At 39.0% G+C, this 25,711-nt stretch overlaps 1 protein-coding gene across 1 annotated transcript in view; it reads right to left on the reverse strand.

Annotated features, from left to right (window-relative positions):
- Nucleotides 1-25,711, reverse strand: part of C9 (complement C9) — an 80,378-nt gene that overhangs the window by 49,436 nt on the left and 5,231 nt on the right. The window contains exons 2-5 of the mRNA XM_010367652.2: nt 14,249-14,354; nt 13,714-13,858; nt 13,301-13,448; nt 5,633-5,771 (exon numbers count right to left, since the gene is read on the reverse strand). Of these exons, the coding sequence (XP_010365954.1) occupies nt 5,633-5,771; nt 13,301-13,448; nt 13,714-13,858; nt 14,249-14,354 (538 nt within the window). The remainder of the gene's footprint in view (nt 1-5,632; nt 5,772-13,300; nt 13,449-13,713; nt 13,859-14,248; nt 14,355-25,711) is intronic.

Below are 25,711 nucleotides of genomic sequence, written 5' to 3' on the forward strand. Positions count from 1 at the left end.
CATTTTTATAGGGTCCATCTATAGAAAGTTTAGTTTGTGGTAGGCGCACTGTTCTAATCACTTTATGGTTATTAACACATTTAATATTTCTGAAACTCTATGAAGTGTATACTACTATCATGCCATTTCATGATGGAAATTGAGATCCAGGAAAGATAACTAAGTTGCCCAAATTCACATAGATGATAAGTGGAGGAATTTACCAAAATTTAAACCCAGAGAGTCTTAATTCAGAACCTTGTGACTGATCATATGCTATACTGTCTCCAATTTATTACTAATCTCTTAATTCTTAAATATGCTGGATTTTATCCTTCCTCTTCATCTCTACCATTACAGACCCAGATTAGCCTTTCGTCATCTGCTTCTTGGACCATAAAATAGCCTCCTTCTGTTCTCATTACCTCTAGTCTTGTTCCCTTAAAATTTATTTCTACAAAACACGAAGTTCTAAAATGAAACTCTCAGCATCTTGCTCTCCGGAGTGGCTCCCTCATTATGCTCAGGATTATGCTCAGCGTATTTATTACGGTACATGAGTGCTTTCATGAGTTGACCCCTGCCTGTGACTTCAACCTTGAATGCATGAGTTTATTTGTAGAACAGAGTCCCTTTCAAGATAGCAGTTTGTGTAGGGAAAGACTACATATTTTCCACCTGAGAAACATCAACATAGGACAAATGACCAGGTATGTAGTAAGCTTCATCTGCTGCTAGATTTTCTAAATGGGCTTAAGTTGCCAGTAGAAAGAATAGTTGGAATGTTTATTAAGCCTCTGCTTGCAATTTTGCTGTCAACTTTAATGGCAATTCCAATTAAATATTTGTTCTTTGCCTTCATTAGAAATATTAACTTAGAGTGTTAATATGCTGGCATGAATTTTTTATTCATTCAATAGGCATTTATTTAGCATAGTATACAGTATTAGTTTTTCAGGATTCTGTGGTCAATAAAAGACTGAGATAGTAACCAAAAAATACTTATTCTACAGCAAAATAGAGAAAAAAATCAAAGCATATTGCATTTATTTGTAGGAGAAGCATTTTAGAAGATGAAGAGTTCAGAGGAGAAAGCTGAGGGTGGGGTGGCAATCAAAAATCAGATCAGGATTGACTTTGTACTCCTTGCCAAGGAGACTGACTACTGCACTGAAGGCTATAGATAGACACTCACCAAATTTAAGCTGCAAGGAGAATGATCAGATCTATTATTTTTATACTGAAATGTGGGGAATGATTGAAGTTGAGAAAAACTAGAGGCTATAAACTAAGTAGACAATTTTGAGTCATTCCTACATGAGAAGTGATGGCAGCTTAAGGCAGTGGCAGTGGGAATGGGAAATAAGAAACAGATTTAAAGGAGATTATAATAATAGAAATTGAAGACTGATCGGATATTGTGGGTTTTGAGGGAAATGAGTTTGTAAAGAATGTCCTAAGGAGGGATTTCAGGTTTTGAGTTTGATGACTAGGGTGATATTATTTCCACTTACCAAGACAGAGAATTCAAGAGCAAGAAGCAGAAAATTGGGAGTAAGATTGGTTATCGGTTCTAGGTATGTTGACTCTGTGACAACGGGAGACAACTGGATATACAAGCATCTAGTTCAAAGAGAGATGTGGGCTGGTAACATAGAATTTGTATGCAATCAGAATAGACTGAAAATCGAAGCCATAGGAGAAAAGAAAAAGGAAATCACTCAAGAAGAATATATAGAGAGAAATTAGTGAAACAAACTAGGAACTCTGGAAAGAGTTCAATACTATTTAAGGATTCTCCAAAAGGGAGCTCAAAATAAGCTTGAGATAGACTTGAAGAGGGTTGAAAAATGAATAGACACAAGATAACAAGGAGTGGGGAATAAATGCAATGCACATATGTTGAGATAGCAACTGTAGACAACACGGGTATATAGTGATGGGAGAGGTTTCTTCATTTGTTTCTTTTTAGATGAGACCTTTGAAAAATATTTATATATGAAGCCCAGAGTGGAAGGAAAAAGAAGGAAAGGTTGAGTGGAGGCTTAGTAGAATGTCTAGCAAGGTACTTGGAGTGGGATCCAGCCTAGGGAGGAGAAAGAATAACTTCCTATTGAGAGAATAGAAGGATGTAAAGATGGATTGAGTAGCAAATTAAGTACATAGAATAACTTTGAAGAAACAACTGGGAAAGCTGCTGCCTAAGTCTTGGGTATTCTCTGTTAAGTTGGAGCTAACGTCATCTGCTGCACCCAAGATCAAGACGGTGAGTAACAGTAAGAGGCTTGACGGTGTTGCTGAAAGATTGAGCCTGCTCCTGTGAAGAACAAGAACAAGGAAAGCCTCAGAAGGTATCATGGACCTACTGAACAGTGTGGAGGATCCAATTGAAATTATAATGCTAGCTGTTTTTGTGTGAGCATAATTTTCTCTTTAGTGTTCAGCAGTATAAGTTTACAAGTAGGGCAGAAAATAATAAAGTTCATCCCAAATCAGAGTTTTTCTGGATTGTAGGAGGAATGGAAAGCAAGGACACTGCTAATATTGGCAAATGTAGTCAAAATGGATCTAGCTTGGATGAACAAAATAATTTAGAGTAGGAGGAACAAGATACACCAGGAGAAAAATAGATTCCAAAAAGCCTGAAGGTCTAGATGAGGCCAAGTAGAGGTTTGTGGGCATAAATGAGGGTGACAGCTGAAAGGTTAGACAATTGTGATAAGATGAGAGGGTTAAAAGCTGGATTTTCAGATTTCAGAGACAGCAAAGTTCTGGTAAAGACAAAGTCAAGGGTTAGGTGGCTAGAAATGAGAGTGGCTATAGTAAAATGGTATAGGAAGTTATGAGGCAACAAAAAATACTTGGCAGCCCACATGATATTGAAGTCACCCAGGATTTTGGCAGGATTGGGGTGAAAAGTATACTTATAAACTGGGTGCATTTTGCAAATTTTTGTTCACCTACCAATTCTTACATTTTCATGGCGACTCAGATTTAAGAAGAATTATAATGAACACTTGAAACATGATTTAGGCTTACAAATTATTATTCAACAACAAAAGTGAAGAAAGAACCAAAGAAAAGTAAGTAGAAAAGGACCTAAGTTATAAATGCAATCACCACTCCCCTCTCCCCTTTTTACTGACTACAGTTGTTCTTAGTCATTACCGTTAATTTATAAAGTGGTCAGTAAATCTTGACCTATTATGTGACCACTAATTATGTACCTAGCTTTGGCTAAGTCTTTTACTAATTATACTCTAAAACGAATAATAGCCAATGTTTATTGAGGGCTTGCTATGTGCCAGTGACTTCCTGAGTGTTTCACATATTTAGACCCATTTATCTCCATGAGGTAGGCGTTATTATTTCTATTTTATAGATAAAGAAACTGAGGCACAATGATGATAAGTAATTTGCCTGAGATTTTACAGCACTAAGGGGCAGAGGTGGAATTTCAACCTGAGCAGAGTAGCTCTAAAACCACAGCCCATTTGAGACAAAAGACCCTAAATGAGAGAGTATGAATGGATGATAATAAGATGTAATTATTTAGGTGTATTCCCATGTTATGATGGACCAGTATCATTCTGTCAAAAATGAAAGCCAATAAATTATTGCCAATAAGTAACTAAGGCAAGAGTTAAAAAATCATCTAACAAAAACTGGTGAGTATTATATTGAGTTGGTATTGGTAATAAGCTATAAAGAAGTATAATATGTATAATTTGCCTTCAGGTATTACTGATACACATGAGAAAGTAAATGACATATTTCATTAAGTAGTAGGAACTAAAGAAAAAAATTCCCTCTAAGGAGTTAAAGTAGATATTTCCCCTCATAAAAGTTTGTGTTCTTTTATGTATAATAATAACAAATTTGGCTACTTATTTTCTGAGACCATAACAGATTTGAATAAGGCGATTATCAGCAGTGGGAGCAGCAAGGGAGTGATTTGGAGGCCTTAGCCACCCCCTATTCAACTCCCACTGCCCTGGTTGGCACCACATAAATATTCAAATTCACAACTACTATCTTCTTTCTAATAAGCTTGACATCAAACTTTTTTGGAGGTATTAATCTTACCTGAACTAGTAAAAGGTATCTATAATCTTTATTTTTCCCACCATATGTGAACATAGATTAGTTTTGCTACAGAAATATTGATGTGTTAGACTATGCGATGCTGCTCAAACTCCACTTTGATGTATATCATATACAGGTAAGCCCCACATCACCTTTCTAAAATCCCAAACATTCTGAAATGCTGAAACACATCTGTTTCCAGGGTTATGGATAAGGGAAAGCAGTGTTTCCTAGCAGTGTTTCCTCACCAAATGTGGCTTCAAGATCAGTCCTGGGCAGCCCCTAGCCTTCACCATCCGATGTCATACTAGTTATTACCCCACTAGAGAAGCTAAGAGTTGATCACAGTGGTGAAAACAGGAAAACTGTAAAATGCAGACTAAACTCCAAACAAACTAAATCAGCACAACAATAACCCTTCTCCCATCAGCAATGACCAAGGTGACCATGTTTGGTATTTTCTATTTAAGAAAATAGAACGTTATCTAATACTTTTTAAAAACAATTGTCATCTTTCCATTCCAAAAATCTGTGCTTAACGAAGTTTAACCTGGTATTATGGGGAAAAACCAACAGTCCAAAAGATTTCCTCAAATTTGTTGGCAACTGACTTATATTCTGACTTATAGGTATAAGAAACATGACCACATGTGAAAAAAACATGCCAGTCAAATGGTCAAGATACGATAGTCTTAGCATTCATGAGAAAACATGCTTCTGGCTGCAATATGTAGGGACTGATTTATTATATTTTCAGAAAGTAAAGGAATATTAACCATGCTTCTTTAAAAGCATACACATTTTTCAGACTTATAACAATAAGAATCTTGTAATAACTGAATAAAGCAGACCTTAAGGGTCTTCTTTACCAATGGGACCATTTTAAGAAACAGACTCTTGTAGCTCCTGGGTCAGAGCAAGCTTATTTTTATTATTTATTATATCTTGTTTGGAACAAAGAAGGAATCTCTAAAGGTGATAAATATTAATCCTTTTAATGGTGGAGGGCTACAGTCTGTCATTGTTCCAGAGAATTAGGTGACTTTAGGAAAGATAGTTAAGTTTGGAATAGTGTTGTATAGAGTGAAAATCATTTTTATAAATCATTTTCAAGAGGTAGAGGTGTTTAAGGTGAGTGAAAATAGCCACTCACATTAGTCAAGCAGGCTCTTCATAGGAGGATTCTGAAGGAAAACCAACGCAAAGGTGAGTTTTCATCAGGAGGCTAGCAAACAATAACAGCAAAACTCAAGTAGCATGGAAGCAATGTTATCACTATTTAAATCAGCACTGATTTGATTTTTAGTTATCTTAGATCCTTAGATAATTCTTTCTATGGAGTCTAGGTATTTGCCACATCTTTATCACTAGGTGCATGTTACTGAGGATTGAAACGACACAATTGTATGTTTCTAGAGAGATCCAAACTACATCGCCTGTTCTTTGAGTCTTGTGTTCATGTGAAATTATCATTCTACTGAGTTTTTCACATTGTTTGGTACTAAACTTACTGAAGCAATTTTTCAGCCAAAAGTTGAACAATGTGTTTTCCTCCAAGAAGACTTACTTCATAGATCAAAGAAGCCACGTTCCAGGGTCTTCGGTAGTATGTCAAAGTGTTTCCATCCCGATCCCGGTTACAGAGTCCATTGTAGAACTCATTGTCAAAAGGTGTGCTTAGGGGATCCATCCCTAAAATGTTGATCCTGAGAATGAACAGAGTAGTATCAGAAGTGGAAATAGCACAACATAATGCAAGGCAGCCCTCTGTAGCTGGAAAAAGTGAGACAGCTTCAGTTCACGTCACCGTCACCCAATATGTGTGTGCTATAATCAGAAACAGAAGCAAGAGCCTGTTCACCTTGGCTTAGTGTCCCTGGCAGAAAGCATACCTTAGGAGGGCCTTATGAACTCTTTTAGGCAACTAAGGCACTGTTTAGAGTGCAATGAAAGAAATGCAATAAGTAAGGCACGTGGGACCATCTGGTTCCTGGAGTTTTAACTTCACTGCTGTAACTCTTACCTAACCTCCCTTAGTGAACCAATAACTGATGCTGTAATACCAACTATTTAAATTATTTGAGAACAGAGCATCTCAGGGGGCCAATATAACATATGCATGTAATTTTTCATCTATGGATCAACACTGGGGCTTTCTTTCTCTCTCCCTATTTTCTTTAAACTTAAGCCTTTTCCTCCAGCTGTCTCATTGCTTGTCAAGAACTTCATTCCCTCCAGGCTTGTATTATTTCCATTACACTTTCCAAGACGAACACAAAAATTTCAGCATCCTGGAAAGGCATTCTCAAAAGTTATATTTTTTTCCCACAGCAAAATATTTTCATTTGGCAAGCTTTCATTCATAAATATAAATCTTATTTAGTTTTTTAAAAAGTTAAATTTTACTTCTAGGCTTAGAAACAATATACGAACAAGAAGCAGTTATTTCCTTGTGAAATACACTTCTGTTAATTGGAGAACAGTCATTGCTGTCTAGGCTGTATCTGGAATAAATGGCCCCAAGCCAGGGAGGCCAATAGGTTTGCAGATCAAATCTGTAACTTACCTTGGCACAAAAACACAAACTCTTCCATTGCCCTAGGCCACATTCCTAACTCCAATGAACTGGATTACAAATCTGGATGTTGGTTTTAAGACCAATTTGTCAAAGAGTGGGTAGTTTACCATAAACCCGTGGCTTATGCAAGAGAAATAATTGAAAGAGTTTCCTGCTGCTAGTGGGTTAGTTAAAAACATCTTTATACAAATAGCACATTTTACATAAACTTTGAATCTACAAAGTTCTAGTGAATCTGAAGTGGTTCAACTTTAATGGAAAGCAAGTTAACAAACTGATGTATAAATATCTTCCTCAAGGCTGACATATAGATAAAATCGACCACCTCTCACTGCTTGTCCCACCAAAATACCTTTCATGAAAAATGCTATGGCCCTAAAGTTCTAATATAGGGACAAAAATTAGACCTATTAATTTGAATATGAGAAAAAAGAAAATAAATTATATATTTGATTTACTTTTTTAAACACCTTATTCCTCATGATAGATTAAAATTTTGGTCCCAATTCTTTACCCAGCTCTGCATCTACACCCTTGCCATGACCTTATCACAGGCAAAGTGTACCTCCCTCCCTAGTGGCTTTGTGCTTGGCCATGTGACTTACTTTAGCCAATGGCATGTAGTTGAGAGTGACAGTGGGCCAGTTCAAAGCATAGGCATGAAGAGGTCTCATTCATTGCCTTTGCTTTCGTGTATTTGTGCCATTGCCTTGAAAAGGGCTTCTAATGGGTAGCCGCTGCCCCTTCAACCTGGCTATCACTGACCCCAGTGAAAAGCAGAACCACCCCAGCTGTTGCAGCTTGAGGCGAATCTCCCAGTGAAGCCCAGTCTTGTGAGAAATAAACAGTTATTTTTGTATCACTAAGGTTTTGACGCAACCTCTCCACCACAAAGACGTAAAATAGTGGAAGCAAGTGACCTGGGTTGTTTCTTAAACAAGACCTCAGCTACATTTTCTTTATATGATAGTGAACTACATATCCCATGTAGCTGCATTAACAGAGACATTGGACCTCTTTGTTTTCAATGAACAATGAAATCAACCTTTGTTTTTATTGATGATTAGCTCTTAGGTGACTACTATATCTATGTATGGTACAGCATTTGCAATTGGCAGGGAGGAATATTGAGATAGTTTATATATACTTTCTGATTCCATGTGAATTGTGTTCAAATTAAGGAGTAGAACATAAAATCAACAATTTCAAAAACTAGACCAAGGAAGAATACACAGTCAGTCCTCTGTATCTGTGGGCTCTGTGTCTGTGGATTCAACCAATCATGGATTGAAAATATTTGGAAAAAAATTACATCTATGATAAGATTGTACAAACTTTTCTGCCTTATAGTATAGCACCATTTATATCACATTTACATTGTATCAAGTGTTATAAGTAACCCAGAGATTATTTAAAGAGTACAGGAGGACATACATAGGTATATGTGAATACTATGTCATTTTATACCAGGGACTTGAACATCCTAAAAGTTTTGTACATGTGGGAGGTCCTGGAACCAATCCCTGATGGGTAGAAAGGGAGGATTGTACTTGTGCCAAATGAGTGGTACATGTGAGTGCTTTACACATTGAGTCTTCTGGAGGAAGAACTCACCATGGGAACGTCATTAAAAGAGTTTTAGAAGAAGAAAGATTTGATTTGGGTTTTGAGGGGTGGGTAAATTAGGATGGGGCTGGTGCAGGAGAAATGTGTGGGTAAGAGCTCAGAGATGGAAATGGCATGTGATGAGGGTAATGGCCTTCAGATATTCTGTTTGTCTCCCCTATAAAGAAGTTTTGATAAATTATGCTTTCCTGTACATTTTTAGTGCAATATCTAATATTTTTCATCTTAAGATTAAGTAGATGCAAAGAATATAATTCCTAATAATGTTGCTGTTACTTGTATTTTAACATATAATTATTTTACCACTTGAAAAATAAAATCAATAAATATAAATGCAGTAGTGATGCTGGGTCATACAGCACTGATATTTTTCTAACAGTTGGAAATTTTTTAGTTATTTTTATTCCTTTTTATTTATGCTTTTTAAGTAGGCTTTACTTTTTAGAGCAGCTTTAGGTTCACAGCAAAAGTGAACAGAAGGCACACAGACTTCCTATATACTCTATGCCCCTTTTTATTCTTGAATTCATATTTCTATTCTATTTCCCCCACAGAATTTTAACCTAATGTAATATAGTTTATCTTTGAAAGTTTTCATTAATTACCTTGTCATACTTTTCTGTACCAAAAAGATATTAATTGAAATTTTAAAATATTAAATACTCTTTGACTATAGGGTCTAAGATTTAAAAATTCTTTATTAATAGTAGCATACATAAGTATCTTAAATTTTTTAAAATCATTACTAAACATAAGTAAAATTTTATTGGAAATCTATCTTAATGAAATGAATGAGTCTTCTTTTTAAATTAATATGTTAGTTCCTGTATCCATGAATGAATATTACTTCATTCATTCATGGTGCTAGGAAGAGATGGCATTCAGTATCAGTTTGATTCCTACTTTTCACTTTTATAGTTGTAAGTGCTGAGAAACTTTACCCACATAAATAAGTAGATAAGAATTTTAAAAAAGTTATTATAACAATGTCACACAAATTTTAATCCCTTTTTCTGAGTTATATACCAAAAAGAGATCCCATAGTTAGTGATCTTTCATCAAAAAAATTTTTTTTTGCTTCATTATCTAAAAATTGATTAGGTAATCTTTCAATGTTGATAAAAAGAATTTGAGATCACAAAACTTCAAGGTGTCAGAGTCCAGTTGAGTACTAACATTTGGAGTTGTTTCTTGTTTTCTTTTTTTCCTCTCTGTAGTAAATGTGAGATGGGTGAGGAGTATACTCGGCTCTTAGAAAGTAAGAAGTAAGTGATTGTTTAAAAAAGAAGAAAGGAGAGCGGGCTTGACAACTTGGATGCAGCTGAATTGTCACGCTTATTAATTTTGTGAAAAACATGTACATATGGAAGTTGAGGATTTACTATTAGCTTAGCTAAATGATTAATAGTTGAGGAAACTATTACCTTAAGACTTACTTGTCTCCCCTTGGCAAGTTTTTGTGTACCCCGTGGTATGTATATCCTAGTTTGAAGGTTATTGTTTTATAGATCATCAAATTGGCCAGTTGGCTGGACCCATCTGGAAAGTTACAATAAAGTTGATCCACAGTCTAAAGCACAACTAAGGAAGAAATGTTTCAAAAGCTTTGGACTTGGTTCCACTACTACAGGGACAGCCAGTCTAGTCTAGAATAAGCCAATTTTTTTTGCCAAGAAACATGAACACTTCTCATGGATGGAAAGTCATCATCTGGAAAATTAAAAAAAAATATGTTCTTTGGCAGTGCTTAGAGATGCCTGTTTTCACACCTGCATCTAGAACCACAGGCAGTTCCAATTTACCAGGTGAACTGAAGAGAAAGCTCCCTTCACAGAAGTGGTGTTATGCTTAGATCACAAAAAATAATTCCTTGCATATTGTACATCACTTATAGCTGGCTGGATTTATGCCTTTTCAATGAATGCAAGATGGGCTGGGGGATTTCCTTAAACACTTCTGGAGAATCTCAGATGCCTTCAAATAAGAGGCTGAAACATTTGTGATACAACTCAGTTCTCCTGGCATAAGAACATAGGTGTGAGAGGCCTTCAAATGAAAACAGTATAAATTAATTACCATGAGTGTTTGTGACTTTCACATGTAGAAGAATCTAACCGTATGTGACTATTGATAGGACTTGTTGAGGTTGTCCAGATTGAATTGGGTAGATGTAGTTTATAAGCATGTTGCTATAATTAGGGAGTTTACTCCTATTACCTCTATTTTGCAAAGAATCCGCAGCTCCATATAAGAGTACGGGAGGTTTATAGTAAGTAAACATGCAACATTAATGGTATGAAAGAATATTACAAATATAACAATAAATGTTGTTTTGAAACCTCTTCCTAAATATTAATTACTGATTTATACCACTCTCCTATATTCCTTAATTCAAATATTGTGTGATAAGTAGCTACTTAAGGAGTTTCATTTTTTAAGGTTAGTTTTGCTTTGAAGTTAAGGTGTTGAAGTTAAGACTTACGGATTTTGTAGCGATGTGAGGGAACTGCTGTGGGTGTTGGTTGGTGTTTTAAGGAGGAGAGGGTAAGGTGGTATGGTAGAAAAATATAGTTTTATGAGACTCAGAGAAACTTGTTTCAGCTCTACTAGAAACTAATCATTCAAATGGCCTTATTTATTTCACTCATTTCTTATCTGTAAAATGAATATAATACCTCCTCTAACAATCTCCCAGGATTATTAGGAAAATCTATGGAGATACAGTGTGGAAAAATATTTTGAAAAGTTTAAAGTATTATGCAAATGAAAGTTGTCATAGAAAAATAGGTTTTATGAAGACTAAATTTAACATAGGTTGTTACTCATGGTAATGGGGAATTTAATAAAAAATGTTGATGGACTGATTCTATCAGGACCTACTTCATTTTCCATTTCTACCAGCCTTGCTCTTACCTTTCCCCATAGCTGGGGCCCCACCTTCTTACACAGCCTTGAAGACTCTGCTGTGGGATGGTCCCCAACACCAACCCTGACTGTGTTAAAGCGTGAGATATTTAAGAATTCCTAGCTAGCCCTGCCTCATTATGAAACTCCCTGGCAAATGCTATGCAACAAATTTTTATTTTCCCTGAACAAAGGAAACCAATAGATTATGAATGATTGTTTTTCAGCTAAATGGGCTAATATTTCTATATTCTTTTCCTATAAGACAAACTATAAATTTGCATTGAATGAGAATAAATAACATATGTTAAGCTGTTTCATTGAGATTAAAGAGAAAATTGTTTCTTGAGTCCCAATTAAAGCAAAATAAAGTAGTAATGGGCTTTCACCATGGACTCACAATCTTTCCCTGAGGAGATAAATAAAAAGAGTCAGGACTCATTTGAGCACACCACCATCTAGTTATAAGGTTTGGGAAAACTCCTGTACCATTTACTGCCTAAAATTTACTAAGAGGGCTTGCTGAGCTTAGGGGCCTAAAACCATCCATTCGATTCAAGATTCCCACCTTTTAGGCTAAGGGCCAAAGGCATTGTAAGTAATTTTGAATGCTGCTTGAACAAGACTGTATAAAGTGTATGAAGGGCACATGAAATGCTTTATTTGGTACCTGACTCTTGGTATCCTGGGATATTTTTCTTACCTAGACTTAAGAAGTAGAAGCTTCATTTGGCTAAGAAAGAGGAGACATCTCCTTCATTAGCTAACCTTGATAGAGGTCTTATCATAGGAACTGCCTAGTACCTTAGTGTAGGGTTTCTCAACCTTGGCACTGATGCTTAGGGTCAGGCTGTCCTGTGCTTAGCATCATCTCTGGCCTCTACCCACTACGTACCAATAGCACTCCCCTTTCTCGCACCCTCCAAGATGTCACAGCTACAGTGATCTCCAGATATTGTCAGATGTCTGCTGGGGAAAAAATTACCACTGATTGAGAACCACTGCATTACCCTTCTACCAGTCTCGCTCTGACCATCACCCCTATCTTTTTTCATCTTCCCATCTCCATACCCAGGACTGGAGTCCTGTCCCTGAAAAGAAATTCAGTCTTACCTGATGCCAATTGACAATATTTTAGAAAGCACTTAATAGATATTCATTAATTAATAATTAGACTATTTATCCACCTACCAAGTATTTACTGAGCACCTACTATGACTCAGGCACTGGAATTATGAGAAGACACATTACATTATAGGTGAGGAAATAAAGTCATATACCATCTCTTTCAATATACTACTGGGTGGAATAATGACCATGTCTTTGTTGGGGACAATTTTCCAACAAATCCACTTTTACCCAAAACAGCAACAAATCCACCTTTACCAAAAACAGCTCAGAATGACTAAGAGAGGCTATGTAGTAGATATTCCTAGGATGCCCTCTGACTATATATGGAACAGAACAGAACAGAACTGAATTTCTCTATTCTGTATAGTCCTGAGTTCTAAACTCTAAGACATCCCATCTGAGATCACAGCCACCTGTCTGAAGGCCCTAGGTTTTGTATGGAAAATGAGTGAAATGTCAGCTCTCTGTAATGAGAACCAGAACCTCAACATAATCATCCTCTGACATCAAAACTGCTTCCTCTGATCACATTCCTCCTGGGTCAGCTCCAGAATGCTGGAAACTCCTAAGATCCAGGAGAAGTTCCAATGGAAGACAGCCTTCCTAGCAATGCAAATATTTGAATTGAATTGCTAGATCTCCTATTGGAAATTCATTCCAAATGTTAACATGTCATGTCAATGTTGCTGTGGTCTCCCAGAGGTTCCTAAATGAGAGATTTCATCTCTTGCTCGACTGAGAGACAATCATCTAAAATCTTGATCGTCTAGTCCAGTCTACAGAGGCCCCTACTGAGGCCAGGCAATTTGTCCAAATCATCCTGAGATACTTATTTAGCACTTCCTTTAAGCTCAAAAGTAGTTCAAAAATAATACAGATCCATCAGCTGTATCACCTGCGTCCCTCACACAAATGCTTCTACCAGTCTATCAGTTGAGAGAGATGGAGATCATTTTCACTCATCTTCATCTGAAAAAGTACAAATAAAATACAGACCCGTAGCCTGCTGTTCGTGCCAGCTCAGACTCTTCTACCACTCTGTCTCTGCAGGGGGGACGGGGATCACTTTCACAATCATCCTCATCTGAAAAGTCTCCACAGTCATTGTCACCATTACACAGAAGTCGCCTCTTTATGCATCTGCCTGCAATCAAAATCAGGAAAGACTCAATGTGTCAAATGCCAAATTTTTTCTTTCTTTCTGAAGTTATCATATGCACTTTAACCCTGGAGGTGAGGTATCAGAAAAACACATTTGAGTTCTTCATACAGAATATATAGATGTTTGTTTTGGGGGCCTTTCACACTTGGAAATCCAGGTGTCTAGAAGCATATGCTTTTTTTTTTTTTCTTTTCATTCAGGAAGGCACACAGAAACCCACAATGAGCAACTGGAGCACAAAGATTACCTGTACTACATTTAAAGTCATTTCCGCAGTCATCCTCAGCATCCTCACAGGGCTCTGTGGGCACACACTGTCGTCTGTCTCCCACAGCATCGGTGCAACTTTTCCCATTAAATTGTCCAAAGACCTCAATGCTTCTTGAACGAAACTGCACAATATCAGTCGGAATAATTAGAATTTCTAATGCCAAAAAAAGTGTATGGTCTAAAGGTGCATCCATACAACTATATCCCTCCAATGAGTCAATGGTTTTAAGATAGAAGCAGTGGAAGAAGTCACTGATGTCATTTAGGGTAACACTCTGCATTCTAGGTTTGGCAGCCTCTTATATAGATGAGTCCTCTAGACACTCATTTAGTATTCTGTACAACATAAAGATTTCCTGGAAAAGTTAGCAACATACATTTAAATGTTTATCCCTCTTTCTGAGTTTGGTACTCAGTTGTGGGGCTCCCTGCCTCATAGTCATTTTTCTGGAGAGGCTAGCAATACAGTTTCCATTTGGGGAGGTCAGTGGGGAAGGGAGATGAACACTTACCATTTGTCTGAGGCAAGGATCACATTGTGACCATTCACTCCAGGGGCTCATTCTGCAGTCTATGTGCGATGCGGAGCCGTGGCTTTCTGTTGGCTCCTGGCCATAACTAAGATAATAGAACATGCCAGTTTATAATGACCATTGTGTATGTTTGTTTCCTAGAAGTCTTCACAAACACAGTTCATTTTGTACTTTATCCCCCCTCAAATTACACCACTTATCTTTTTACCATATCTTTCATTTCACCCTTAATTGCATGCTGTTTTGTATTTTCAACTCATCTTTTTGTTTAATTTTCGTCTGTATTGTAAGTTAACTTTTAACTTCCTAGCAATGCAAATATTTAAAACAACAAAATAAAGACAAAGACGAAAATTAGCCAAGCATCTTTCCAGGTGTTTTACATAGATTAATCTTATATTTCCAACTAGATTATGAACTTAATGAAGCTAGAAATCTGATTTTATTTTTTTGTGTGTGTCTTCCTTGCCATCCACCATACCCCACCCCTCACCAAGAGTCTAGTGAGGCTAAGTTACCTCATTCTCTTGCATATTTAAGTCAGCCAGCCCAGGCCCAGCCATTCCTGTAGCAGGCACTTCATAAATCAGGTGTCACCTCTCTGGTATTCTGTATGCTCTAAACTGGACGCTTTGCCACGTCACACTTCACTTCAGGAATTATTCTTGACCTTTCTGAGTTTTAACATGTATTTTGGCACTTATGCCTCACTTTCCACCCCCCGGCCCACTGCTCAGCAGTGCTTTTCTGGCTTTGAACTTTCCTTTCTCTGTTGGTTCACCATTTGAGTCTCTTCTGGTTGAAATATTACCCGGGATAATTATAAAAAAAGAAAACACAACAGAACCAGAAACCATCAAACAAGAATCCTACAAATTCCCTACCTCTACTTGCGTGACCTGACACTGATCCTTCCTATAGCTAAGCCTCTTAAACCACAGAAAAGGCTAGGTGAGGCCAATCTCTCCTCAAATGCTCTAGATCCCAGCTCCCGTTAGAGACTCAGATCCATTGAATATCTTATTCCTTTTAAACTCTCCCTCTCTACTGTCTCCTTTCCATTTGTAGTATAAACTGTTCAAGCTTGTGACATTAAACATAAAAAGCCAATGAATGAACAAATCATGCACCCTCCCTGATTTCACATTTTCTTTTTTTTTTTTTTTTCTTTTTTTTTTGAGACGGAGTCTCGCTCTGTCACCCAGGCTGGAGTGTAGTGGCTGGATCCTGGCTCACTGCAAGCTCCGTCTCCCGGGTTCACGCCATTCTCCTGCCTCAGCCTCCCGAGTAGCTGGGACTACAGGCGCCCGCCACCTCGCCCGGCTAGTTTTTTGTATTTTTTAGTAGAGACGGGGTTTCACCATGTTAGCCAGGATGGGTCTCGATCTCCTGACCTTGTGATCCGCCCGTCTCGGCCTCCCGAAGTGCTGGGATTACAGGCTTGAGCCACCGCGCCCGGCCCGATTTCACATTTTCTTCCAGCCACTCCCATCTCCCTCCTGCCCTTCACAATAACACTTCTTAGAATAATTGCTGGAAACACATTTATGTTTTTCTGTCATCCAAAGAACAAGTCTTATCTTCTCCTTCAAACTCTACATGCCCTTTTAGTTACTTCTAAATTCTATTTTCTTTTTAGCCATATTTCTTGAGAAAGTAGTTAGCACCCTCGTCTCTTGTTTCTTACATCCCAAACACTTCTCAACCATCCTGCCCTGTGAACACCGCTCTTGTACAAGTCCGTGATGACTGTCATGTGCCTCACTGTTCCTTTCAGTTCTTATCTTACTGACTGCTTCATGACATTCAATGTATTGACCACTATTGCTCTTCAGGACACTCTCTTCTCTTGGATTATAGGCCCTTTTTTTCATTTCTTTTTTTCTTCTCTGCCTAGTACTCCTACTCTTCTATGCAGGCCCCTCTTCTTCTGATAGTCCTTGAAATACTTATTTTCCCTCAAGGTCCTGTCCTTGGATGTCTCTCTCTCTCTCTTTTATTTTTCTCTATATTTTTCCCCAGAAGTTTGGTTTTCATGTTTATGCTAACGACACTGTATTAGTCTATTCTCACATGGCTAGAAAGAACTACCTGGCCGGGCGCGGTGGCTCAAGCCTGTAATCCCAGCACTTTGGGAGGCCGAGACGGGCGGATCACGAGGTCAGGAGATCGAGACCATCCTGGCTAACACGGTGAAACCCCGTCTCTACTAAAAAATACAAAAAACTAGCCGGGCGAGGTGGCGGGCGCCTGTAGTCCTAGCTACTCCGGAGGCTGAGGCAGGAGAATGGCGTAAACCCGGGAGGCGGAGCTTGCAGTGAGCTGAGATCCGGCCACTGCACTCCAGCCTGGGCGACAGAGCGAGACTCCGTATTAAAAAAAAAAAAAAAAAAGAACTACCTGAGACAAGGTAACTTATAAAGAAAAGAGGTTGAATTGACTCACAGTCCCACAGGCTGTACAGGAGGCATGACTGGGAAGGTCTCAGAAACTTACAATAATGGCAGAAGGGTGAAGGGTAAGCAAGCACGGCTTCACATAACATCAGGAGAGAGAGAGCAAAGGGGGAAATATTACATAGTTTTTAACAACCAGGTCTCATGAGACCTCCATCGTGAGAACAGTAAAAGCGAAGTCCAGCCCTATGATTCAATCACTTTCCACCAGGCTCCTCCTTGAACATGTGGGAATCACAATTCAACATGAGAGATGAGTGGGGGCACAGTGCCAAACTGTATCATTGCACCCTGGTCCCACTAAAATCTCATGTTCTTCTCACATTTCAAAACACAATGATGCCTTCCCAACAGTCCCCTAAAGTCTTAACTTATTCCAGCATTAACTCAAAAGTCCAAGTTGAAAGTTTCATCTGAGACAAGGCAAGTCCCTTCTGCCTATGAGCCTGTAAAATCAAAAACAAATTAGTTACTTCCAAGGTACAATGGGAGTACAGGCATAGGGTAAATGGTCCCTTTCCAAAAAAGAGAAATCAGCCAACAGATAGGGGCTATAGGCACCATGCAAGTCCAAAACCCAGTTGGACAGTCATTAAATCTTAAAGGTCCAAAATGATCTCTTTTGACTCCATTTCTCATGTTCAGGGAATGCGGATGCAAAGAGCAGCTCTGCTTCTGTGCCACTGCAGAGTATACACCTGCAGCTGCTTTCGTGGGCTGACATTGAGTGCCTGCAACTTTTCCAGGTACACAGGACAAGTTGCTGGTGGATCTACCAGTCTGGGTCTGGAGGATGGTGGCCCTCTTCTCACAGTTCTACTAGGCATTACCCCAGTGGGGACTCTGTGCAGGGGCTCAAATCTGACACTTTTCCTTCACATTGCCCAAGTAGAGGTTCTCCACAAGGGCCCCGTCCCTATAGCAAATTTCTGCCTGGACATCCAGGCGTTTCTATACATCCACTGAAATCTAGGAGGAGGTTCCCAAACCTGAACTCTTCCCTTCTGTGTACTTGCAGGCTCAACACCATGTGGAAGCCACCAAGGCTTGGGTTTGTACCCTTTGAAGCAATGTCCTTAGCTGTACCTTGGCCCCTTTTAGGCACAGCTAGAGTTGGAGCAGCTGTGATGCAGGGTGCCATGTCCCAAGGCTGAACAGAAGAGTGGGGCCCTGGGCCTACTCCATGAAATCATTTTCACCTCCTAGATATCCAAGCCTGTGATAGAAGGGGCTACCACAAAGGTCTCTGAAATGCCCTGGAGGCATTTTCCCCTTTGTCTTGGCTATTAACATTTGGCTCATCTTTAGTTTTGCAAATATCTGCAGTTGACTGGAATTTCTCCCCAGAAAATGAGTTTCTCTTTTCCACCTCATGGTCAGGCTGCAAATTTCCCAAACTTTTAGACTCTCCTTCCTATTTAAATATAAGTTCTCTTTGCTTATGCAAATGAGCATAGGATTTTAGAAGCAGCCAGGCCATATCCTGAACCCTTTGCTGCTTAGAAATTTCTTCTACCACATACCCTAAATCATTTCTCTCAAGTTCAAAGTTCCACAGATCCCTAGAGCAGGGGCACAATGACACCAATCTCTTTGATAAAACATAGCAAGAGGACCTTTGCTCTAGTTCCCAATAAGTTCCTCATCTCCATCTGAGACCACCTCAGCCTGGATTTCATTGTACATATCACTATCAGCATTTTGGCCAAATTCATTCAACAAATCTCTAGAAAGTTCCAAATTTTCTCTCATTTTCCCTTCCTGTCTTCTTCCAAGCCCTCCAAACTCTTCCAACCTCTGCCTGTTACCCAGTTCCAAAGTCACTTCCACATTTTCAGGTATCTTTAAAGCAATGTCCCACTCTTGTTACCAATTTTCTGTATTAGTCTGTTCTCACATGGCTATAAAGAACTACCTGAGACTGGGTAACTTCTAAAGAAGAAAGGTTGAATTGACACAGAGTTTGACAGGTTGTATAGGAGGCATGGCCGGGGAGGCCTCAAGAAACACAATCATGGGGGAAGGGTGAAGGGGAAGCAAGCACATCTTCACATAGTACGAGAGACAGAGAGTGAAGGGAGAAGTACTACATACTTCTAAACAAACAGATCTCATGAGAACTCCATCACAAGAACAGTAAGGGGGAAGTCCACTCCCATAATTAAATCACCTTTCACTATACCTGTCCTTCAACACATGGGAATTACAATTTGATATCAGATTTGGGTAGGGACACAGAGCCAAACCATATCAGACACCCAGAGATAAGTCAGCAGCCCAGACATCTTTCCTGAATTTTACACTTTTGAATACAGCTTCCAATTGGACCTTGCACTCAACTTGCTTATTGCACTCAATGTATTCCCAAATAAGTGCATTAATTTTTCTCCCCTCTCAAATATGCTTCTCCCTTGTATTTATTGTCTTGGTAAATGGCACTTCCATTTACACAGTCATTCTAATTAGAGACCTTGTGCTACTTGTCTCATCCTGCACTTCAGTCCTCATCTATACCATCAACAAAAATTTGTTGTTTACAGTCTTGTAAATGACTCTCAAACCCATCCATTCTCTTCATCTCTTTTAGATGGTTTTTCTTGTCTACACCAACCTTATATATCTCCTAGATGACTACAAAAATTACTCTCTAATTCAGTTGCCACAAGGCATCCAGAAGGGTCTTTTAAAAATGCAAATTTGATCTTACCATTCAGTTACCAGAAACCTTCAGTAGCTTCCCACCACTCTTGTGATGAAGTCTAAGTTTTTTTTAAAAATAATGCAATAGGCAGAAAAACAACTTTCAAAGATATCCCTGTTCCAATTCCTGGTACCTGTGAATATGTTGCCTTACGCGGCAAAGGGGGCTTTGCAAATGTGATTATGGGGAGATCATCCTGTATTATTTGGTTGGGCCCACTCTGATTACATGGGCTCGTTAAAGGAGAAGAGTGGGTGAGAGAGATGTGAAGACAGAAAAGGCAGGAGAAATTCAAAGCATGAAAAGGGATTCCACCTGCTGTTGCTGGCTCTGAAGATGGAAGAAGAGGGCAATGAGCCAAGAAGCACAGGCAGCTGTAGAATCCGGGAATAGCAAGGACATGATTTTTCTTTAGAGCCTCCAGAAAGGAATCCAGCCCTGCTGGCACCTTGATTTTAGCCCAGTGAAACTTAATTCAATTTTCTGACTTCTAGAACTGTTAGATAATAAATTTGTGTTTTAAGCCACTAGGTTTGTAGTAATTTGTTACAGCTGTGATAGGAAACAAATGCACATTGCCTATAGAGCTCTATATGGCCTACCCCCTTCCTAATTCTCCAACTTTACTTTTCTCCACTTAAGCTCCAGCTACACTGAACATTAAAATTTCAAGACAAGCCGCTTTTTCTCATGTCTTCAGGCTTTTAACCATGCTATTCGTTATTCACTACATTGATCTCATCTTGGACACACATTATTTTTTTTTCTGAGAATCCGCCTTAACCTCCTGGTGTAATTTAGTTTTCTATGTACATATTTTTATAGCATCTTGCTCTCATATTTCACTGAATTAATTATTCACTCATCATTTATCTATTCATTCATCAAATATGTATTAATTTCCTATTATTGGCTAAGCATGGGAGTTACAATGGTGTTCAAAACAAAACAAAACCAAAAACATGATCCCCAAAGTAGAAGTTTACGTTTTAGCTAAAAATACCAGTGAGCTTGGGGACTTTCCTGTTTTGTTCAGCTTGAATATCAAATACCTGGAACTTAATAGGTACTCAGGAAGGGCTTTTTAAAATGAATAATTGAATAATTGAAAGCGGGGGAAGGAAGTCCTTAGTCATGGGGTTTTGGCCAAATCTAGGCCTGTATCTCTCTAGGGTGTGAGCTCCTGGGGAATCATCCACATGGTTTTTGAGCAGGGATTGCAAGGCAGGCTTCCTGGCTGGAGGTGGCATTTTTGTAAGCCTGGCCCTTGCCTAAACCTTCCAGAATATCAGGAGGTGTGATGAGCTTCTATCTTCTAAAATTGTAGGCTAAAAATATATTACATAGGATGTCAAAACTTCTAGAAGAAACTGCTTTCTTGGAAGTCTGAGTACTAGTGCATATCTGAAACTACATGGTTAAGAAATTCTCTGCTAGAATGTTTCCATAAAACTACAGCCTCATCTGGAACTGACAAGCCTCGTCAAGAGGCAATACATTAAGGTGTAGGACATATACCTTAATGCTGTATAGCAGTGGGTCTCAATACCAAGTACATATCATAATCCTTAGATATTAAAAATAGGAATTATAAAATTGTGATCCCTATTCTCTACTGATTAAATCAAGCTATCTGAGGATGGTCTCTAGGTATCAATGTTTTTAAAAAGTTACCCAGGTGATTCTCATGTTCAAACAATGTTGAGAAACACTGCTTGGCAACATCTGGTGGAAATACATGATATCTGAAGGGTGGACCTCAAGTAGGTATAGGGTACTCATTATGTCATTACCCAAGATTGAAACCACCATGGACCTAAAATTGTCACTGAGCTGGTATCCTTTCTGAGTACCTACTATGTTCCAGGTATTTGATATTCAAGCTGAACAAAACAGAAATGTCCCCAAGCTCACTGGTATTTTTAGCTAGAATGTAAACTCTAGCTAGTTAGTTTGAGGATCATAGTTTTTGTTTTGTTTTGTTGTTTTGAACACTATTGTAACCCCCGTGCATAGCCAATAATAGTAAATTAATAAATAATTGATGAACGAATAGATGAGTGAATAAGTGAGTAAATACTTAATTAAATGAAATATGAGAACAAGATGCTATAAGAATATGTACATAGAAAACTAAATTACACTAGGAGGTAAAGGAACCTCATTGGAACATCATTGGTTTCAGGAATTCCTCTAGGCTCTATTAACATTTCTATGAATCTTTTTAATGTGTGTTTTCTCCGGTATTAGTGCTGTTGCCTTAAACTGGATTATCTGTTTTCATCTATCATTTTTGTGTTTGTCGTTTACCTAGATGAATATGTTAACATTTTGTTTCAACATTTCCCCAAGATAGATTACTTCCTTGGTTCCAGAAATTCCATCTTTCTCACCTGCCACCAGACAAGCCTCAATGAATGCTGGTCCAGAGGATACTGTACAGACTGGAGAATCATGCATGGAGGGTAACTCACTGCAAATACTCCAGAGTGAGTTACAGTCCATTATTGGATAAATCTAGAACCCAACCAGGGTGGTTCATCTTCCCCACACATAAGTGACTAGATCCTGCTCCAATGATACTGGCATTGCCTCTAGACAGTTCTCTAACATCATTTGCAATAATAATAGGCCCACGTTGATTATACGTACATTTATTTACTTCCTTCTTAGCTTCTAACCCAAGGACTCCCCTTTTTTTTTTTTTTAAATTAAAAGTGTGACTCACACTTGGGGCTTAGTACAAAGCACCAGATCTTTGCCTTTGATCTTTTATTGATCTCGCAGACTATGATTTGAATTCATTCCCTGAATGATTCATTTATCTCCATAGGAAGGTTCTTATATATCAATCTCTTGCCCTGGGAGTAGGACTTACATTCTCTGGATGTTAAGCTCAGTGTATGAGTTTTCTATGGCCTTCATAACAAAGTACCACAGACTGGGTGCCTTAAACAACAGAAATTTATTTTCTTGCAATTCTAGAGGCTAGAAGTCTGAAACCAAGATATGGTTGTGTTGACTCCAACTGAGGTCCCACTCCTTGGCTTGTATATGGCCATCTTCTCCCTGTGTCTTCACACGGCCTTGCCTGGTGTCTGTGTTCAAATTTCCTCTTCTTATAAGGACACCAGTCATATTGGATTAAGGCCCACCCTAACGACCTCATTTTACCTTAATTACCTTTTTAAAGGCCTTAACTGCAAATATAGTCACATTAACAGGTATTGGGGGTTAGAACTTCAACATATGAGATGGTGGGGACGGAGGGAGGGAGATACAATTCATTCAGCCCATAACACTCATAAATGATTTTGATTAAGTAAAACCTTATATTTGTCTATTCATTTTACTAGACAATTTTCAAAGCTCGTTTTCTCCTTAAACATTTACCTTTTCTTGGTAAAGTTTGTAAGCATTACTAGTTCTTTTCTATAGATGGGAAACTAAAAATGAAGAATTATACTACTTATCCAAAGTTGAAGTTAGTAGAAAACTGGGTCTAGACTTGACAACTCTTAGCTCTTAGTTCAGTGCAATATTTCCCTGTTTCCTGTGCTGGCTTTTTTCCCCTAACCTAAATCCTCTTTGAAATAAGCTGAGTGGTCATAGAATATTTACTAATTTCTGCATCTAATAGCCTCATGACTTTTAGACATCTTGAGATACAGCAAGTTAACAAAAATGCAAGTATTTTTAAACATATAGCAGCCCCAGGCAAAGCATGTCAGTTGGACAACCAGACTCTTGCCTGGACCTATTTTAAGCTTACACCTAAATGATGTCAAATTAGGCAAAAATAAATTGAAAATTGTTTTATCACCTGGTTGTTTTGCCTTCACTGTCCCAGGTACCTGGCTCACTGGAAGCACAGTAAAGGCAGAACTCATGGGAATTGTTCGGAGAGAATGACAAGTCATGCAAAAAGAATATATTATTGAAAGAATATGCTGCACAAATACCAAGAAAGAACATAGGTGATCTTGACTAGCTTCTTCTGTCTTTCATCCTCTGAGTCCAACACCCCCTCCTCAGCCCACTTAACTCACTCAGCAGATCATCTTTTGTAGTTCAAGGACTGCATATGTACAACACTTACCACCTGCCTATCACCCTGCTGTGCTATTAGGCTGAGTGGAGAAGTATTTGTAAAGCACTTTCTGGATTCTTAGATGAAATGTTTTATCAAATAAAACATATCTCCAAGTGTTTCAATCCCAGTTTGAAAGTCACTTCCTAGATCAAAGTGATGTACATCAACGTGGCAGGAGATCTACCTCTGGGCCACAAATGCATTAAACGAAGGGTCGTTGATATACACCTGGTCCTATTATCCTGCCACGAAGAAAAGTTTCCAGTTTTAGGAAAAGAAAGCCTCAGTAGCACCTCGAATTCCAGGATACTTTGTGGTAGGCCCAGGCAGGAAAGCACTTACTTTATGAAGGAAACTTTTTGTCAATAAATACGATAATGTGGCTCCTCTGAGTGGAGAAATACAAGCTAATTAGGACTACATTTTTAACCAATGGATCTGACACAGTTTCTTTAGTTCATGCAACTCATCAATATGAAAAGATAATATAACAGCAGTGTCAACACTAAGTTTTTTTTTTTTTTTTTTTTGAGACGGAGTCTCGCTCTGTCGCCCAGGCTGGAGTGCAGTGGCCGGATCTCAGCTCACTGCAAGCTCCGCCTCCCAGGGTTTACGCCATTCTCCTGTCTCAGCCTCCCGAGTAGCTGGGACTACAGGCGCCCGCCACCTCGCCCGGCTAGTTTTTTTTGTATTTTCAGTAGAGACAGGGTTTCACCGTGTTAGCCAGGATGGTCTCGATCTCCTGACCTTGTGATCCGCCCGTCTCGGCCTCCCAAAGTGCTGGGATTACAGGCTTGAGCCACCGCGCCCGGCCAACATGCAATATTTCTTAAGACATGTGATTAATGAAGGAAAACAAAGCAGGCTGGATAAGAGGATAGAGAGTGCCCTAGGACTGGAGTTGGGAGGGAAGGCAATGAAAGAATCCTCTCAGAGGTGGTGTAGTGCTTTTAAAATATGTCCAGCAATGCTTTGACACTCTTCCCATCAAAAGTAGGGTTTATGTGTGCTTCTATTGAAGTTGGCTGGGCCTTTGTGACAACCTTGATGAGTAGAAGGCAGAGGAAGTAACACTATGAATTTTAAGGCTGGGTTACAAAAGGCCATGCTAATTCTGCTGGTTTATCTAAAGATATTTGCTCTGAAAGTCTTTCACCACTGTGTAGGAAGCCACCTATGAGCAGGGGGCTGGAGAGAGAGAGAGGTTCCTAAGGATACCCAGTTGTTCAGCTGCCCAGCTGACTGAGTCTTCCCAGCCCAGGTGACAGACATGTGAGTGAATAAGCCATCAAGATGACCCCAGCCCCAGCCACCATCTGACTACACCTATGTGGGAGATCCATGAGAACCACTCAACTGAGCCCAGGCAACCCCTGGATTTATGAGCAAAGGAAATAATTGTTGTTCTTTTAAGATACTATTTTGGAATGGGTTGTTACACAGAAAAAAAAAAAAAAAAGAGAGAGAGTAGAAGGTGATAGTCCATTAAGGTCCGAATGAATTTAGAGAGGAAGCTCTGTGAGGGTCTGGATAAAGTTTTCCAAGCTAAGGGAAAAATAAGTGCAAGGCACTGATGTGGCATGTTGGAGGCACAGCAAGCATGGTGTTAGAGTAGAGTGAGCAAAAAAGAGAGTGCAAATGCCCCTGGGGAACAGAGAAGGGTGCAGCTCTACCTTGCAGGCCATGGACAGGCATTTGAACTTGAGTCTGAGCTTGCTGGGAATACTTAGAGGAGCTGGAGAGCAGAAATAACACTCAGGTTTGTGTTTTCCAATGATTTTCATGGTTGCTGGATGGAGAATTGACTACCGGGGGGTGGACAAAAATGGAGGCAGGCAAGAAATAATAGTGATTTGGGCTGGAGTGAGTGGTGCCCATGGAGATAGTAAAAAGCAATCAGGTTTAGGATATGTTTAAATATAGTACCAACAGGACTCACTATTAAGTTGCAAGTGAGAATGACACACATAGAGGTGTCAGGTATGAGTCCCAGGTTTTAATCTGAGTAATTTGATAAATGGTAGTGCAGGGTGGGTAGAGACGAGTAGAGAAATCAACAGGTATTCTCCAGACATGTTATGTTTGGGATGCCTATTAGATTTTTCAAGAAGAGATGTTGACTATGCAATTGGTCACTGGGCTCAGGGAAGCAATTGCACTTGAGATACAGATGTGGGGGTTGTCAGAGTCTA

The sequence above is a fragment of the Rhinopithecus roxellana genome, chromosome 3, assembly GCF_007565055.1.
Source record: "Rhinopithecus roxellana isolate Shanxi Qingling chromosome 3, ASM756505v1, whole genome shotgun sequence".
In the NCBI taxonomy this organism is placed as follows: Eukaryota; Metazoa; Chordata; class Mammalia; order Primates; family Cercopithecidae; genus Rhinopithecus; species Rhinopithecus roxellana.